Raw genomic sequence first — 19,181 nt, forward strand, 5'->3', positions numbered from 1 at the left:
GACTGCGCTGCCCAGAGTGCACCGGGGCCGTCTCGCGAGAGGCGGCGCGGAAGCGGGGAGCGCGGCCCGGAAGCGCCGCAGCCCGGAGCCGGGAGCGCAGCGCCCGCCGAGCCGACCATGGCCGAGACCGACCCGAAGACCGTGCAGGACCTCACCGCCGTGGTGAGGCCGCCGGGCCCGGGCCCAGCGCCCCGGGCGGAGCGGGGAGCGCCGGGCAGGGCGGCCGGGTTGCCGCCGGCTGAGGAGAGGCGCCGGCGGAAGGGGGGCGGCAGCCTCCGGCCTCGCCCCGTTGGCGGCCCCTGGCGCGGCCGAGCTTGGCCTACTCGCGGCCCTTGCTGCGGGGGCTGCCGGGCCAGCGGCCTTTCCCCGGGCGCCGTGTGAAGAGCGTCCGGTGCAGGGCTGCTCCGGTGGGCCCCTCGGCGGGGCGCAGGCTCGGCCCGTGTCCCCGCGCCGCGCTGATGCCGGGGCTCGCCGACCCGGGCGGGTGACCCGTGTCGGGGAGGGCTGGGGAGCACCGGGGGACGGCAGGGAGGCTGATACCGAAAAAAGTGGCACCGTGTGATTAACGTAGGGTGTAAAAAGTGTCATCATGTGGTTAAGGTAGGGTGTGAAGTGTCATCATGTGATTAACATAGGGTGCCGGCAGCAGCTGTTGTGGTTTGACTCCCGGTTGCGGAACACAGGCATTTTCTAGACCTTAAAGTTGTTTACTGTGAGCCTCAGTTCTCCTGTGTGTTCCTATATATATATATACGTATGTAAAATGGTACTTAAATATGGACTTCTACTGCAGAGTTTGTGTGCAACTGAGCATACCAATGAAAGCAAACGTACTTATCTCATTACATGAGATTAAATACTGTAACAACCTCTTTAATGGAAACAAAACAGACTTCTTTTTTTCCTTTCTATTAGGTGCAGACATTGCTTCAGCAAATGCAGGACAAATTTCAAACTATGTCTGACCAAATAATTGGAAGAAATATCCTTTTTTTTTAAAGTCAGATAGGTGTTATACACTACAGAATCATAAGTATTTTAAAGTATATTTACCAGTGGGATTTGTAAGATAAATTCAAAGTGACCATAACAGCTTGAGCAAAGCTGTGATAAAAACAAACAAAAAAACCCCAACCACCACTGGATTGCAGTCGTATTCCTTAACTCCGGTGAACTTGATGACATGAGCTGTCGCATAGACGACCTGGAGAAGAACATAGCAGACCTCATGACACAAGCAGGAGTGGAAGAATTGGAAGGCGAGAACAAGACCCCTGCTGCTAACAAGAGTTAAAGTGAGACAGTTGCTTGCTAGCCTTGAAACAAATCCTTGGGTTGCTTGAATTTACTGACTTTAAAGTAGATTGACTTTTTCCTTTGGTTTGTGAGGTAGTCTGAAATGCACGCAGAGCAGAATTATACATGTGTGTATATATATATATAATTGTGTGATACATATACACAATTATGTATTATGCTATAATACAGGAAGCCTTCAGAATCGGTCCTTAGTAGGCTTCTGCTCGCGTCTTCACTGAAGGTGCTTTCCTCATAAATGTTGGGAGGAGAGCTATTTTGTTGGTGCCTAGTTAGTTTTGAGGGAGTGCAAAAGCTGTATTCGTCCTCTGGTACTCTTGAGTGAGATCTGAAATAGTGGCTATCTTTGCAGCATGGGAAGGAGAAGAGATGGGAAAAAATTATCGGTAACAAACAAGTTCTCTTGTTTTCTTTTACTGTATCTGAGTGTTTTGAAAAAGACTGTAATCTTGTGTATGTTACCTATAGCAGCTCAAATTTCCATAGCTGGAAAGCCAGTGTGAGTGTGGTGCTATTTTTCCATCTGCTGCTGCATCCTGTAGACTTCAAGTCCCAGTAAGTTGCTGGAGACCAGACTTGCTGCTGTGCACTGGGCCTAATGAGTGAGTTACTGTCGATCAGCTGTAAATTCCTCCTGTGTAAGTTAGGAGCTTGCTGAGAGTATGTGACTCACACACACCATTGCAGAGCAGCAGGTCCTGACTTGGACGGTGTAAGACAGCACTCAGACATGAGGCAAGGTGTTTTCTAGGGCGACACTCACTGGAAAAAAGAAATTTCTTATTGATAAGTAAATGTGGTATTATATATTCTTATTATGTAATTTCTTAATCGATAACCTGCCCCTATATTACACCAAAATGTTGGAGGAGTAGATGTTTCATCTACTTGGCAAGCAGCAGTTCAAAATCTAGTACAAAACCATGTAAATAAATTGAGGTAACACCACACACGGCATTTACAACAATTGCTAGAGGCATTTCAGAAGATGGGGGCAATTCAAGTATGCCAAAACTATTTAAAGCAGAAACAAGGGGGGTTTGTCTGTGTGGTGCTTAATTATTATATGTGAGCGCTAAGGTTTCACTTCAGTTTTTGTAGAGCTTGATTTTTGTAATCCATGGAAGGCAACTGTTAAATAAAATGAAGTACTAGATGTATCATGTTAGATTAACTTTTTGGTTGAGGTGGCTAAGACATGTCTCAGCCTCTCTTTGGCTTGAATTTCTGAATTCAAGTCTAGAATACTATGCAGCCCATACCGTAGGCGAGTGTGTTTGAAACGGGTATACATCTTGTTTGTTAAGGTGCCTATTTTTTGTGATACTTTGACAGACATACAAATTATTATGGGCTTCATTGTCCCCAGTGCCAGTTCCCTTAGCCTGAACCCCAGTGAAGATTTCTGATAAGAACGATTCCCTTAATTCTTTTGAGTAATTTTAAAAATTATTTTTCCCCAACAGGTTGCTGATAACTTAAGATGAATCCTGGAAGACTTCCTTTTTTTTTTTTTCTACAAATCCTTGGAATTACAGAACCGCTTTTTGCAACTACTGTGTGTAAAAGCATTTTATATTGTTACAGAGCTTGCATTCCTAATGTATATTGTATAGTTAGGGATAGGTTAGTTTATATTTTGATTTGTGTACTGTAATTTCACTTTCTGAATTCTTGTTATGAGGATCAATTAGTTGTGTTATTAAAACACAGATCTTATGTATCTCAACTACTGGGTGTATTTTTTGTGAGGCCACTTTTTTCTCTTTCTTACACTTTTTTCTAGACATTTCATTTTTGATAGCTAAACATCTAGTGATTCCCATCAAATGGAAATCTTAACGTGTCCTACGTAACTTTGTGGAGTGAAGCACAAGACCGAAACTTAGCATTAATCTTAGCTCTAGCATCAGTCACTTAACTAGTTCAGGACTATGTGTTGTTTTCTCATAGATGTAATAAGGTGATTTTGGGAACATGAGCCACTGAACATCAAAATCCTATCTCCTACTCCTGGCGTTACCTTACCTGTGTGTTCCTAGAGCATGAACCAGAAATAGAGATTTAACATAGAGATGTTTGTACACAGTTGAGCAACCACTGCCATTCAAATCTGTTATATTTAGACAGACAAGGAACTATTAACTATGAAAAAATCTCACTATGGGATTTAAGTTTTTTTAAGACTTTAAAACTACTTTGACAGTACATTGTTTAGCATCACCTTTGAACAATAATTCTGATTAAAATAGTGACACTAGACAGAACAGGGATGGGATTGTGGGAGTGTCTATATGTGGTCTTTCAGTTTAAATCACAGGCTTGTTGTACAAAACAGTTTGCTGACAAAGCAATGATATATTGAGTAACAAAAAAGGAGAGAATCCAGTTAGAATTGTAAAGCCTTGCTTCTTCAATAACAACTAGCTGGAACTCTTCAAAATACTTGGTTTAGAAAGGTGTTTGCTTTTCTGATCATATCCACGTTTATGGGCCTGGAGTTGAATGGATTACATTAGAGTATTTTTTGCAATGCAAACTCTTATTTAAAGAGTCTGTACTATGTCACTTGTGAAGAAAAATGACCAATGTCAGCTGTTACTGACAATCATTGCAATGCTGCTCCAGCTTGCAATACAAATTTAGGAAAGCAGTAGTGGCAGTCAATGGTTATATGTGGACCATGCTCAAGACTGCTCTTTGAACACCACCAAATTAGCACCTGTGTATTATGAAGGCAATATGACAGGTCATTTTTCAAAACTGAGGGGAAATTGTAATAAAAGCTCATAATAATAGGGGAATTTTGTGAACATAGGAAATGTATCGATATACCTTGTAATACCAGCCCTTAGGCTCTTTGTAATGTCATTTTAAAAAAATCTAATAAACTATTATGTGGTAACAAATAGGTCGTATATATTAAAGCAAAAATCTAGCGTAATTACATCATTATATGTGAAGTTATATTTAGTGTAAGTTACAGAAAGACTTCAGCACAGCTGCTGCTTATAGAATAGGTATTTGTATAATAAAAGGGTGAGCATGATTCATGCCCTGTCAAATCTGGATGTTGCTAGGTAATTACAATGTAGATAACATTCATAGGAAGGTGTATTAAAGTGGAAGATCATTTTGTATGATGTTTATACAACTACAGATTCTCATTTACATTCCTCCTGTGGGGGAAAAATGGTCATGCCTGAATTTGCTTGCACTGTCCTGTATACAGCAGTAGTAGGCCTGCTTTCCCAAAGTTTATTGTGTCAGAATAACTTATTGGAAAATTATTTCAGCTTTAAGAAGCAGCTAGACTCTCCAAGCCGTTGGAAAGATTCTAATCACTTTTCAGTAGGGGTAGTTTTCCCTTATAAATACAACAACTGATTTTGAAAAGTAGCAATTCAATTCAAAACAAGCCTTTCAGACAGAAAGGCATTACTTGTAGTTCTTTAAATACTGCATGTTTTTGAGAAGCATGTTTTATTCTTACTCAGAAGCAGTGATAGAGCTTCTACCTATGAACAGCACGTACAAGCCGAAGCATGGTCCCTTTTGACTACATTTTCTTGAAGTGCAGTTCCTTTAATAGACAAAGCTAAGCAGAAGGTGACAATTCTAAAGTTAGTTTATATGGATTTGATAACACTTTACAAATAATAGTGGTGGGTTTTGTTTTCTTTTTTCTGAATATGTGGGTTACATCTTATCTGACAAATACTTGTCCCTGCCGCTAGGCTGTCTCACTTGGGAAGAAAGGAAGGGATCAAGGTTTTTAATAGGGATTGTCTTCCGTATTAGAACATGACAAAAACTGGTCTATATATTTATTAGAATCAAACTATGTGCTGTGTTTTATTTAGGACTGTTTGCAGCTTGCATTTTTTTAGCTATTTCTCTCTGTAAAGGCTGTAGAAAGACTTTAAGAGAAATTTTCTGCTACCTGTCATCATGGTTAACATGCACTTGGATTTTATCATTGACGTATTTACCTCCTACAGTTTATTTGCACAAACAGTTACAGATCACATGCATCTTACTCTGATTTCCTTGTACAAGCAGGTGTAGTGGATGCTGCATTTTCCAGTTTGCAATTCAAAATATGGATTTGAGCAGACCTGCTGTAATTCATAGGCACAGCAGATCCACGACATGGCAGCAAAATTGTCTGCTCTGCCTGTGTGGGTGAGCATGGGTATCTGCTCATGCCTGCCTTCTGCCTGTCTGCAAGAGGGGAAGGGGGTTCTGGTGTAACAGATGCCTTCTAGGAGGAGGTGAAATAGATGGAAATGCACTCTCTTCAGCTTGCTGCTTCCTCCATTCTTTCCCATCCTAGCCCAAGCAGAAGCAAGGGGATGGCAAAACTACTTTTTGTAAGTGGGCACGAGGTACAGAATAATGTGGAACGAGTAGAAAGTCTACAGGTCCTGCACTTACCGGGAAAACAAAGAACAGCTAAGGATGGAGAAGACAGACCACCCCCGGCCCCGCGCCTAAGTTCCTCAGGCTCTCATTGTCTCTGCTCTCGCCTTGCACCACTTGTGCTCCAGATTCCCATTACCACCATCTTCTTCAACCCATGCTTCTCTTCCACTCTTCAGAGCTCAGTTTCAGTTGTTACTGGGGAAAAAGCTGTTTCCAAACTGTCTCCAGGTAACTACTTAGTATAGATGTTCTGTCACAAAAGATCTACGTTAGGAACAGCAAATAGGGTATTTTTTTTTTTCTATGACAAGAAATATGAGTGACACCATGCAAGTCTTCACAGTTTTCCCAGCCAATCGTTAATAGCAGCATTGTTTTCTGAATGGTACACTTAAGACCTGAGAACCCAGAAACAGGTTGAAGATCTCAGGAGCTGTATGGCCTATGCATTTTACACTGGGCAACAGAAATAAATTTGAAACTCCTGCCTTGTCTCGTCTGACGTCTTGATTTCTGTCTTTTTAGCAGGAATGATACTCTCAGTACAGAGGAACAGTGTTACAATAAATCCCTGTATTGAAACGCATAGGCCTACTGATAAGTAATCCAGAATTACGGTATCCCTAAGAGGATTTTTTATTTAATCTCTGCCCTAAAGACAATATATGGTAAATAAGACTGCACCCACACAGCTCTTCAACTAATACCATCTGGTCCATGCACTAAATGAAGCCGGTTATAGGCCAGAGAGACACTGAACTGCGACACCCGCTGCCTGCGAGAGCTGGGCTCCCAGATGGCTGGCGAGTCCCGCTGCCTGCATGGCTGCCTGCCTCGGGACGGGGGCACGAGACAAGAAAGACCTGGCCTCATCCTGCGGTTCCTGCAGGCTGTCGTTGGCAGGGGAGACGGGGAATATTTGTGCAATTCATGTTATCTGCAAATTCATGAATCTGCAAAAACATGAAGGCAAATTCATGTTATCTGGCCTCCTGTAGACTGACTATCTTGACGCTCCCAATAAAGAACCGTTGGTTCCTTAGGTGAGTGAGGCACGGGGAATTGGTTTGCCAGAGATTACGATGGAAATCGGTAAGACCTAACCCGCCTGTCTCCCAAACCCTGGGGGAGGGCTGAAGTCACTCGGTGGTTCTTCCTCCAGATTGGAAAGCTCATGGAATTCATTCCTTCGTATTGTAAATACATCTGAGACTGTGCCTTCAACAAGAACATAATTTTGATTCCATATGGGTTTGCTGTGAAGCCCCTGCAACCAAGGCGGGAGGCACTGTCCAAACTCCCTCTAAAATTACACCTGAGCCTGCAGTTTTTCTGGAGGTATTCACAGGGAATTACTTAATGAAGCTCTTAGCTTTTCCTCAAGATTGTAACTTCCTAGCAGATAGTGCCTTCTAGTGGGCACAGTCTCACTAATAGAAGGAACACTACTCAGATTAATTATTTGGTTACCTTTAATGTACAAGGTCAGATGTTAGGACTTCAACGAGCCACATGCTGCTTTGAAAATTGCTTATTACACAAGACACTAAGGCTTTATTTACAATTAAGAAAATTAATAGAATACACAAATAACGTCCTGAGCTTTAAGCCTTACCGTGTTTTGAAAAGCCTTGATGCTCACTGAGATATTTTTTTTCTGACTCCGATGTAGAGTTAATGAAATTAAGTCATTAAGAAAGCCTGGGAATAGAAACTTTACATCTTGTAAGTACTGTGAGATAGGAGAGGTTAAACAAGAATTGTCTCTCTGAAAAATGCACATGTATTAATAGAAAGTATTCTTTTATAGTGCTTTGCTACAGAGCTGGCATTTTTTATTTATGAAGCTCTTGTAGTTCCATACATATGTAGAAATTCCTTCAGCTTACAAAGCTGTATGCCATGGTTTAACCCCAGCAGGTAATTAAGTGCTGCGCAGCCACTTGCTGGATAATCGAGGAGAAAAGAATTGGAAAGGAGTGTAAAACTCGAGGGCTGAGATAAGATAATTAACAACTGAGATAACATAAACCCCAAGGAACAATAATAATAATAATAACCATTATAATGAACAAGAGGGCGAAGGGGAGAGGAATGAAATCCAAAGGGAAGGGAGAGAACACTAGTGATGGACAGTACCACTGCCCAGCACCCGCTGGTGCCCAGTCAGACGCCGAGCAATGACCCGCAGCCCCAGCCAGCCCCCCCTGCCCCCTCCCCCAGTTTATATACTGAGCATGCTGTCCCATGGTATGGAATATCCCTTTGGGTCAGCTGGCCTGGCTGTGTCCCATCCCAGCGTTCCTGCAGCCCTCCTGCCAGCAAGGCTTGAGGAACCAGACAGTCCCTGACCACAGCATTCCCACACCAAATCCAAAACCCAGCACTGCATCAGCCACCAGGAAGAGAATTAACTGTCCCAGTCGAAGCCAGAACCCTGCAGAATATACAGTCCTTGCTCAAGAGATTAGACTCTGTTCAGAACAGCAGCTGGAGAAGCGGTGGAATTAAGTGTTTACAAGTTTCAGATTCATGGCTGTTCATGTGACAAGTCTGGGTGGAAGATCGGTGATCCTTTTGTGCAAGCCCCCCCCGGATATGGAAAATATAGCAAAATAGTCTATTTTATGGGAAAAACGGAGAAAACTGGCAAAGGGCTACCCGAAAAGTGGAGGTGATAGAGAGGAGAAAAATTACATCAGGTTTCACAGCAGATCAGTGGCTGGGCCAGGCCTTAGATTTGCATCTTCCTTAAGCAACCTGCAAAAAACCCTGGGACAGACGAGAGGGCACTTACTTGCCCGTCTCCCAGGCAGGCAGGCGGCTGCACTTGCAAAATAAGGATCTGCCCCTTCGCATCCGAACTCCCTTCAGAGTTTAGATCAGAAAAAACCCCGCACGCTGCACAGCCTGCTTGTCTTCAGCAAAAGCTACCCCCAGTTTTGATGCAGCGTAGCGGTCCATGTAGGTGTCGGGTGGAGAAATGTTTGCCCAGGTGCCATCTCATGGGCACGCAGGAATCTCATCCGCTCGGGCTGGGGGGATTGCTGACACAGACCGGGCTGGCATTCCGCCAGCAGACAAGGCCAGGTGCAAATTACTTGGGCTCAAAGTAGTCCAGCTGCAGGGCACCTCTGGTTTACTTATAACATTCCTCCACAGACCAATTCCTCCTCTAAGAATATGAATTTCCCAATGGATAAAATTCCTGATTTTGCTTATTTCTGTTGCAGACACGCTTGAAGACCAGATTCCTGTGTCTTTGAAGCATATTAGAGAAGCTTTTTGTGTATTAACCAGCACCACCACACCGGAGGGAATCGCTGAATTCAGCTGCTCGCTATCCAATGGCATAGGAATACCAGTCCCTTCGGAGCAACACAGGACTGTTCCCAGGAAGATTTTGTTCGCTCTTTCATTTTTACATGCACTTTGAGAAGTCAGGAGGCCAAGGATACCCAGGACAGGCATTGTATAGTTTGGGAACATTAAACAACTGATAACACAGAGGAAAAAGAGACAAACTTTAAGACATGAGGCTAGCTACCGGTGTCTAGGCATTTAAGACCCCATGTGTGAAGACTCTGTGTGATGAAGTGTCCACCATGGTCTGAGCTCTGACATATGACACATCCCAGTGGCGATAATGAAGGAGCATTCGTTAGCTTCCCAAGAGGCTGCTCAACATCAGAACAGCAATTCATTTAGCTCGCCAACCGCTGCAAACCAAAAGTTTTGTATCATACAACAGGTGCCCAGTTCAGCTAGACTGTAAAAGGCTGAACCTCAGCCAGATCCTCTCTTCAAAACATGTTTACTCTAGAAAGTATTCTTTAGAACTAGAAGGCAATAAGAAAAAAAAACCAGAGCACTGCAATAGTTAAATATCTAAGGCCCAAAAGTGCAAATGTCATTGATTTTTGCAAACAGATTGATTCTGCAAGGATTTTGTTCACTTGTGAAGCACCAGAAAGATGACCCTTCAAGGCTCATCACCAGATCTTTTAGGAAAAGTTATACGACTTCCTTCCTGGCTTTATAGAACAGTACATTTTTAATGCAAATGACTGGTCACCAAAGATAAAACCACCTGAGTGCTTGCTTGCCTAAATTCATACTGAGAAACACAAGTACAGGACCTCAGTCATGCTACTATCTTTTAAAAAAATACCTACTTCCAACAACTGGAAGAGTGATTGTTAATTAATGTTAATGTGATATAAGAGGGGAAAACCCAAACCAAAACCTCATACTTTTTCCAGTGAAGCCAGCCCTCCTGCTATAGACACACAAAACATATTATAAATCAGACCAAATCTTCATAAAAATTTAATGGGACTGCAAACGTTAAAATTAATGACAAATGCAATCGACATTTATTAGAAGGGACATCACTGGGATCTCCAAGAAGTCAGGCAAAAAATTTAATCAGGTTCTTATCAGAGGGTTACAAATAGATGTGTCATTTTAATAAATTTGACAAGTGTACCATGCAACTGAGAATTGGGTGCATCTTAAAAGACTATTAACCACAGATCCTTGAACAGGATTCACTGCTCTGGAAATTCTTTGCAAGTCCTTTTTCCAAATTACTAGTGTTACCCTGTCATATCAGAAGAATTGTGCTCTTCTTCAGGAGTAGCCCCAATTCTCACCTTTTTAAGTGAACATTTTAATAAAAATATATATTCAGAACCAGTATAGAATCCATATGCAAGAGCTCTGCAGTTGTTTGAGTGTTGCAGGTGGCAGTTCAGGAGACGATTGTGGTACCTTTGATAATCTGGTTTTAAATGCTCTTTTTTTTTTTTTATACAAGGTTTTCACATTAATATTGTTTTTCTTTCAGGTCAGAACCACTTTTAAATAAAAATTAAGACAGCAGTTTAAGACTTTGCTACTGAGCAACTGTAGAAGTGAATATGACCATGAAGTTTTAATTGCTTCACAGAGATCTCAGACATGATCACGCCCCCGCCAACCCTGCATCCCCACTGAAGAGACTCTTTGGGGTTTAAGGTGATTAATGAGTTGGATTATTAGCCCCACTCATTAGCAAGAAAAGTAGTAAATTGAAGCCCTTGAAGGACAGGTTTGTCGCTTGCACAATAAAGCTCTTGCTTCAATTTCATTTTGAGCACTTCTAAAACAACAAAGAGTAAACAATATTTAGCGGAATGATACCATCTGCCTTTTTTTTTCTTTTTTTATCATCTTTCCAGTGTTTTAAGCAAAGATTTGGTTATAAATGCTAACAAATGGCACTATAAATTATGATTTTCTGCTCTCTATAGCGAGGAGCAAAACCAAATAGAGCGCAGATTTAAATCTCAGTTTTCAGACATTATGGAGCTTGTGAGATGTGTTTCCAGATTAACCTGCTCCTGCCTCATGCTGCTGGGAGGGGATCCGGGCACTGCTGAAGCACATTCACTGTGTTTTGTAATTGATTCCTGGTTCTGCATTTGGTTGGGCCACCTGGAACTGAGGGTAGCGTTCTGCTTCATGGAGATAATGACAAAATGAATGGCTGAAAGAGTGGAGCAAGGCAAACCAATTCCCTTGGCATCTTTATTTGGAGGCCTTTCATGTGCCAGCACTGTTCTTTCTATGCCTTGGACTAGCAGAAGTGCCCTGTGCTTTCAAACACTGCAAAATTTATAGGAGCTCTATGTTCTTCCAGTGACACAAGACAACAAACAGAATGGAAATTTCTACCGTCTTTACACTTTTGTAGACTCATTGATCCAGAGTGTTTCAGGAAATACAGCTCCACCCCCCCGAAAGCACTGAACAAAATCACTGTTTCACACATCACACAAAATCAAAAACAAGTTTACTGAACCTGGGGCGTATTTAAAAATCGGGAGGCTTTTCATGCTGTAAGTTATTTTAAAACATCTTTGAAACTACTCCATAGACTGAAGTTAAACAATTAAAATGCATAATCACATTTAAAAAGCAGCACCAAAAATGTAAGTCATTTTGTCACAGAGGCTGCTCCAGCATGGTTTGATTATTTAACGTTATGCTCTAAAACCAATTTATACCCTATACCCTTGATCTCTATTTCAATTTCAGGATGTTAATGCATGCACCGTTGCTGTATTAGCTGATAGGGCAGAACAAATACTGCAGGAAAAGTCATGATTAGAATTTGAAATCTTTCTCAGCCATGTTTAATACTCAAATGTACTCACCTCGCTGGCTTTTCCTACAGATTTTCCCCACTGGAACCTCATGTTTTATACCTGGAAAGGATGATTATTTAACATCAGTAACAGGTGAACGCAGAGCTCTACAGGGAATATATAGGTGCAGTCACTCTTGCCATGAATGTTAAAATTATCAGGCATCGACTAAATCCCCTCAAACTGAACTGTTACGCAATCGGCTTGTCTCTCCGGTCAGGGAGAACAAGCAGTCGCCACGTACTGTGCTGCAGGAACCTGAGAGCCCGAAGGTGCCAGGGGCTATCTGCTCATTTCCCTCTTGGCATTACCTGCACCTGCAGTTTCTGCAAACTTCCTTCTGTTCTTTGCGCCGACTTGGTTTCACTGCCTACAACCCCGCAATGAGAAGACACGAGGGGGTTGGATCACCGCAGCATACCTCAAGTTTTCACACCTCTAACACAACCCTGAGTTCCATTCATTCACTACTAAAGGAAACAACACGGTAGAAAAAACAAGGAGACAGAATCACTGTTGCAGCATAAATGATTTTGTATTCTGAGTGCTGGCAAAGAAATAAGTGAAATTTAAGGAGAAGCTTATTTATAGGAATTTAGCCGGCAGGCAACATGAACGCAGGGGCTACCACCCCCTGTATTATTAATGCTTTACCAATTGCACGTGTACCACCAGTAAAGTGATTCACTACCTTTTACTTGTTCAAAACACATTGTGTATAAATATAATCCACTACTGGAATATGCGTTCCCAAGCATCTGAGCCGAAGTACTCGTCTAGCAGGAGGATAGAACACATCCTTGTGCTCTTTGAAGAAGGCACAGAGGGGCAACTGTTCCCATCCTCCCTGAATTCCCCCAAGAAAGGAAGGACATTGGGGCTGATTGCTTGAAAGGCACAGGGAGATGGGGGCATTGTAAAGTGTGTGTATCCATACCCCAAAAAACCCCACTTGGCATAGATGCAAGTCTTTGCCCCTTCAGGTGCATGTGCAGGTATGATTCAGTGCCGGTTACCCGCAGGGCAATCGCCATCTCAGGTAGCAGAGACATGGGCACTGGAGCGGGGATTTACAAGGCTGGTGCCTGCTTTGGAGAAGGCAGAAGTGCAGTGCAGTGCAACAGGGCTGTCTCAACCCCCCTGCTAAATAAGCCCATTCCTATAAAAAGGAGCAGATCATTTGGAGGAGACAGCTTTGCCTAGAACTAAGTGAACAGTTATTTTCACTGCATTCTCCAAATTCACTTTTAAAGATCTGTCTGGTGTTTGTGTAACGAATCTTCATTCCGAGGACAGAAAGCTTTCATTTTTGGTATCAGTTAAGCTTTTTCTTACTGTTTTACAGCTTGCCTCAAAAAAAGATAGAAATCTCTCCCTCTAGTAACCTCTTAAAAAACACAGAAACAAGCTGCTCATTCTTGATAGCAATACCCGCATATTTTCCGTGGAAAGTTTACTAGGCAAAGGGATTGCGACACTTTGCAAAAGTTCTGCAGTTTCTCTGGTACAAGATAGGAAGGGCTGGTAAAAGTAAAAGATTGTCCTTCAAGTGCCCTTGCCTAAACAAAATGAACAGCTTGAGTGCCTATCATTAGCAGGCAGAACACCTCTGCAGGAGGCACACGGCTTGAAACCCGGCGAATTCTGTATGATTACAGCTAAGTAACTCCACAAAAATCAAGCAGAAAGTTTTTCCTGAGGGAATTTATCTATGAAAAAAACAAGTTTACACTAAGGTTAGCATGTATTAACTGAGCCTGAGTATAAAAATTGTTATCTGGAGATAAACAAGGAATTTCAGCTCTCAGAGGGAGGAAGGGTCAAGGGTGCATGCCCTCACTGCAAGGACACAGACGGTACATGCTTCACCTCAGGGTACCACAAACAGTATCTGCAACTCCAAGGTGATGGGCGAACACACACAGCATAGCATAAATATACAATTACTGGAAATGTTATTTAAAACTGGGAAAGGCTGTGTGCCACGGAACGCAAGACTACTTGAAATCTCTTTCTGTTAAATGGGAAATTGGAACTGCTAACCACAATTATGTCATATCAAGGTTCTGGTTCTTTTTTCTATGATTCTGTCTTTAGAATCATAGAAAAAAACTAGAAAATACCTTGAGAAATCAGCTATCTCAGTCTGCTCCAAAGCATAACTATGGTATGAAGTCTGACAGATTTAGCTGAACTGTTCTTACAGATGCTCAGTGATAGAAATTTCAGTGAGGTTTCATGATTTTGGAGCACTCCCACTTGACCATCCTCTTGGGCCAACCTCAAGGATGGTGTTCAGCCTGTAATTCTTTGGGCTTTGCATGATGCATGCCAAGGTGGAAGACCAGAAACAGTGAGAACAGGTCAAGCAGGTCAACTTCTTTATGCTAAACAAGGCACTTGTACTGGTGTAGGAGATCCTACATGTTAAGCTTTAACACAAACTAAATATGCATAGTATAATTCCTCAAAATTGTTGTACAAATGTCACTAGAATTTTTATTTACCTAAGGAATTTGGATCCATGACTAAAATTCCTCTAATCCTCACCCAAATATATATTGTTATTTACACATCAGCCCGTCTTACTTGTTCCAAGGGCTGTCAAATCCTGTCTTACGGTAACGTTAACTGATTCCATTCCCACTGGTCTCTAGTACATAGAACTGAATTGTCAACTGAGTGGCAAAAATCTTGCTAACAAAGGAAATATGTCTATAGGTTCAGCAGCAGAAATATGTTTTTTTTTTGAGCAGATGTCTCTGAACTGGTGCTATATTTCTATTACAGGAGCTTATTACAGCTGAAGTTTTGCTTCACTTTGAAATTAGCCCAGGTTTTTGAAAGTCCGTGTAAGCTGGCTTGCACAGAACATCTACTTTTGCCATTGTTTTGATTTTACCATTTTTCAGGTACAGCTGTTGGGACTGATGAGCTTCTGAAGAGATCACATGGGTGAGCAGACACCCAGGCCAGACCCAGCCAAGCCCCTGAATTTTGGTAAGATTCAGAGCCAAACTTCCTTGTGTCCGCAGCCTTTCACCAGGTAGCTCAACAGCCTACAGACCTGCAGCTGTTACACTGGAGCCAGAGCCTTGCGATGACAGCGAGAACAATCCCTTGATTTTTCCTGTTCCAAGGAGCAGGAACAGATTTATTGCCTGAAGGAAAGGAGTGAAGCAGCGCTAAAGCATTTACAACTGTCAGACCTAGAGCCTGTGGGACAGCCAACCTCCCCGGTTACGTGAAAACAGCAAATCTCATCCATTTTCCCCTTAGATAACCAGGTGTGTATAGCCTTGAAAACCACCCGGGACTGTACTAATTAATTAATTAGCTACAGAAAACCTCAATGTTTGTCTGAGTTAAGACTCAATCTTATTTTGTCTGTTTACTTTAGGATTCTGGCCCACTAAGTGGATTCCCCATTCCCTTCCTCTCTCAGAACAGCCACGTTCTGTACACGTTTGTCAGTATGACTGGGTGGCTTTCAAGTGGCATATACAATAATCATTCACAACAGCTAAGAGTTCGAGAGCCACACAACTGTAAAAGAGCCTAAAAGCTGATAGACATGTATGAGACTTGGATAAAGATTAGACATTTTATATGAAGCCTGTCAAACAGTCTTCAAAACGACACGGACAAGTGGTTGGAATAACGTGATTTGGAAATCGCTCGTGTGACTGTTCTGCACTGCTCACGCTGTTATTGTCCGTTCTTTACCGTTAGCGCATGCAGCTCTAGGCAGAACGTACAGGAGGAGTCAGAGCGAACCGAAGGAGTGGAGAGTGCTGTCTTAAATGAACAGGCAGCAGAGAGCACTGGGATGAATCGATAAACGTACAAGATCATGTCGCATTTTTGAGGAAGGCACAAACCCACGTTGTCAGCCTGATTCAGCAGATGGCACTCTACCCTCTGTAATGAAGCCACGCTTCAGCGCGGCGTTAAGGGAAGGATCAGGTTCTGGATGAGGACAGCTGAGATCCTTGCTCCTTGTAGCCATTAGATGCTCAGGTACCGTGGCAGTAAGTGCCGCTGATAGGCATTAACAGATGGCAGGATCCAGGGTGCTTTCAACTCCAGGCTTGATAGCCCAATGACCCGGTGGCAGGCTGGGTATTGACAATCTGCCTCCCAAAATTCCTGTGAAGTTGAAATTGGGCATAAGGGCATCATTCATTTCCCGTCCTGAACTCCTTGGTCACTTCCCAGCCCAGCAGTGAGTTGTATTCCGGGTTGTGCTGGGTGATTTCTGGGTGTGTAAGTGTAACACTTGGTAGTTCACTGGGGATGAAGAGATGTCTCAGACAGCAAATACATTTTGCTTAGGCTTACGGGAGGCATTTTACAAGTTACATAATTAAGCAAATGAAGACATAGTCCTTCAGCTTTTCCCAGCCAGTCTCCTTCACAGTGTGCTTCCCTGTTTTCAGCTGTTTCTTTGCTAAGGGAAGTCATTCTCCGACCTCAGTCTAAGAGACAGACAGACAGACAGACGCATTTCCATAGTAGCACCTTGGGGACCGTGACCCTCTTATTGCAGGATGGGGTCAGATTGCAACCAGATTCCCTATGGCGTTAAAACTGGACAGAATGGTACTCTTTACTTCAAGTCTTAAATCACGTCTTTTACTTCATGTCTTAAATACTTCATACTTAAATGCTATCAGCAGTATTCCATCCCAGTATATATGCTGCACATCAGCTATGGATAAAACCACGTGGGCATACGTGCACAGGGTTTTAGGGATGTAACGGGGGTGGGAAGGTACTGCAAAAGTGAAGACAAGTAGTGCAACAATCAGAATGCATTTTACTTACCATAAATCTGGTGTCTGAAAAAAGAAATTGGTCAGAAACTTAGCAATGAGATTATGTTGGTGACCAAATAGGAAGCAGCATTCCTGGCCCACTTTATCCTACAAGAATAGATATAGAACATTTTAAACTTCTCTCCAAGCACAGCAAGAATCTGTAGCATCTCTGTGTTCCTCTGCAAAAATCCTATTCTCTTTTATTATCCCAGCACAAATCAGAAACAACCCACTTCAATGAGACAGAATCAGAACAATGTGAGGAAATAAATCTTTTTGTTCTCAAGGGCTGGGACCATGAGTGAGATGGGATGGATGGGTCCATTACTGATGTCCTTCTTCTCCCCCCAGCTCAGGTGGCAGATCGGAATATTAAAGACCCGTGATTCCAGGGATGGTGAGGCAGGGAATCTGCAGATGAAAGCCACAGATCACACTGTTATCTCACTTTTGGATGAAGGTAACAACTTACTTTCTTATATTCACTTGAATTTCAAACCCCATCCTGACAATCACCGGATAAGCACAATTTCTGATTACAGTAAAAGTCAAATTTTAGTTGTACTTTTATACCTGCACTATTCCACTCTTATAAGAGAATACATGGTCAAGAGAGATGATGTTCCACCCACCCTGGTACTCCCATCTCCCCAAGAAAAAAAAAAAAAAAAAAAAAAAAAAAAAGAAGAGAAAAGAATAGCAGATTCAGCATTCTGCTGATCAGAATTCATCCCTGTCCCTTGAAGTTTTGGTGTTTCAGTCCAAAAACCAGCAAGACTCCACTTTAGTTCAGAATAGTGATTTTTCAAAATGAACTCATTCTACTATGATTCTTCTCATGACACTTTCCATGTTTTTTCCACATCAGCCACTTTCTAATAGCAGCAGAAAAGGAAAGAAGAGCTCCATAAAATAGTATAAAACAAGGAGCCTCATTGGCAATTAAAGTGGGAATGGAGATAAAAGAATACAGGGTAAAGCCTACTGGAATGCCTCTTTGGGATATTTCAAACAGTTTTTTGAAATAACATTTCTGTATTTCTAGAGATAATTGTACATTTGCTGCACACTAAGCAGAAGGCTAAATTAATTGGAAGAACAAAGGTAATTTGTTGCGGGTTGGAAGGAGGCCATGGATGCTTGTTTCCCTTGTGGAAGAAGAACTGATGACCTATCCTAGGTTTGCCGTTGACAAAAGATGGGATGTAGGACCAGAATGTGCCTCCCACTCAGCCCATCATGTAGTAGCACTATCCTCCAGCCTCCTCTTCACCCCGAGCTGTGCCAGCCACTGCGACTACTGACTGGGTAGCAGCAGGTGGAAAGTCCCTCTGCCTACCCTTCCAGCCTCCCTCCATTCTTCCACCATCTGGCAGTAGATTGCTTCAGTAAGAGCTGCCAAATTCAACATGTCAATATTAATCACCAAAGTCACAATGGTGTTTTTGTGGGGCCCATACTCACGTTCTGCCTGTCAAATAGATCATCTCCTTTGCGCTGGTTCTTCATAAACAGCTGGAGATTTTTAAACACCTTATTAAAGTAGAATAGATCATCAGCAGCTGGAGCATTTCAAAGATGAATGGGCTTTATGCCAGTAAATATAGTACTTGCCAAAAAACAGGTGGCGACTGTAACTGCAGTGCTCTACAAGACTGCTGCCCTTCCTGGTGTGTTTATTGATTTGGACGGGCTACACCACATGGGACAGGTGGCGAGTACCTCCCTCCTTTCCCCAGGTTGTCCAAAGTTGCAAATAGAAAACATGTATTCTCAGACTTCCAGAGTGTCTGCTTAAATACGAAGCAATGAAGTAGTCCCTTTTTCTGATGGGGGGCAGCGGGAAGTATGATAAAAAATATCTGCTGAACATTTGCAGAAAATCAATTTCTCCAAGGTACAAGGGAGCCTATATTGCCAAACTTGGAAGCCATTCAGAAATATACATTTCAGTTTGAGGTGTTAGTACTTTTATGGTAAAACATACACATGCAGTTGGTGTCTTTAAACTCAATTTTATCCCCCTGTGAGGAGGATTTAATTGGCTTCAAATAAGAAATCACTGTCTCACGTAGTACAATCTTTCACTTAATACCCCAAAATCCATGTCATGTATTTAAATTGCAAGTAAAATACTTACTAATGAGCTAATGTTTTGCAAACACCCACAGAAATATTTGAACTTAACCACTTTCCTTTTAAACAGGACACGGTGTAGAGAGGGAGGTAGCTTTCTCGGGTAGCCACAGTGCTGGTGAGAGAACAGGGTTGTTAAACAGAATTGTGGCCCTTCATTTTACTCCTAGCATTTCCCTCTAATTCACTGTTTAACTTCGGGAAAGACACTTAACCTCTATGCGCCTCAGTTCACCCATCTGTAAAATAGTAGATAAGTCACCTAATTCACAGGGATGTTATGGAGATTAAT

The 19,181-nt window shown here is 42.4% G+C and overlaps 1 protein-coding gene and 1 long non-coding RNA gene across 2 annotated transcripts; one reads left to right on the forward strand and one right to left on the reverse strand.

Moving 5' to 3' along the window:
* Nucleotides 1-6: 6 nt before the first annotated feature.
* HSBP1 (heat shock factor binding protein 1) lies at nucleotides 7-3,046 on the forward strand. The gene is made up of 4 exons (XM_056360901.1): nucleotides 7-162; nucleotides 916-982; nucleotides 1,176-1,295; nucleotides 2,784-3,046. The coding sequence occupies exons 1-3, from the start codon at nucleotides 118-120 to the stop codon at nucleotides 1,292-1,294; spliced, it is 231 nt and encodes a 76-aa protein (XP_056216876.1). The 5' UTR covers nucleotides 7-117; the 3' UTR covers nucleotide 1,295; nucleotides 2,784-3,046.
* Nucleotides 3,047-10,159: 7,113 nt separating this feature from the next.
* On the reverse strand, nucleotides 10,160-17,381 carry LOC130159505 (uncharacterized). Its single transcript, XR_008825772.1, has 3 exons — nucleotides 16,761-17,381; nucleotides 11,943-11,993; nucleotides 10,160-10,885 (listed from the first exon to the last, which is right to left on the reverse strand). It is a non-coding gene; the product is annotated as an uncharacterized LOC130159505 (long non-coding RNA).
* Nucleotides 17,382-19,181: the final 1,800 nt, after the last annotated feature.

Source organism: Falco biarmicus, chromosome 15 (assembly GCF_023638135.1).
Source record: "Falco biarmicus isolate bFalBia1 chromosome 15, bFalBia1.pri, whole genome shotgun sequence".
Lineage (NCBI taxonomy): Eukaryota > Metazoa > Chordata > Aves > Falconiformes > Falconidae > Falco > Falco biarmicus.

Coding starts and splice junctions, on each gene's coding strand:
- HSBP1 (XM_056360901.1), top strand. CDS start 118: ATGGCCGAGACCGACCCGAAGACCGTGCAGGACCTCACCGCCGTG. Junction 163..915: donor TGCAGGACCTCACCGCCGTG/GTGAGGCCGCCG, acceptor CCTTTCTATTAG/GTGCAGACATTGCTTCAGCA. Junction 983..1,175: donor TGACCAAATAATTGGAAGAA/ATATCCTTTTTT, acceptor ACTCCGGTGAAC/TTGATGACATGAGCTGTCGC.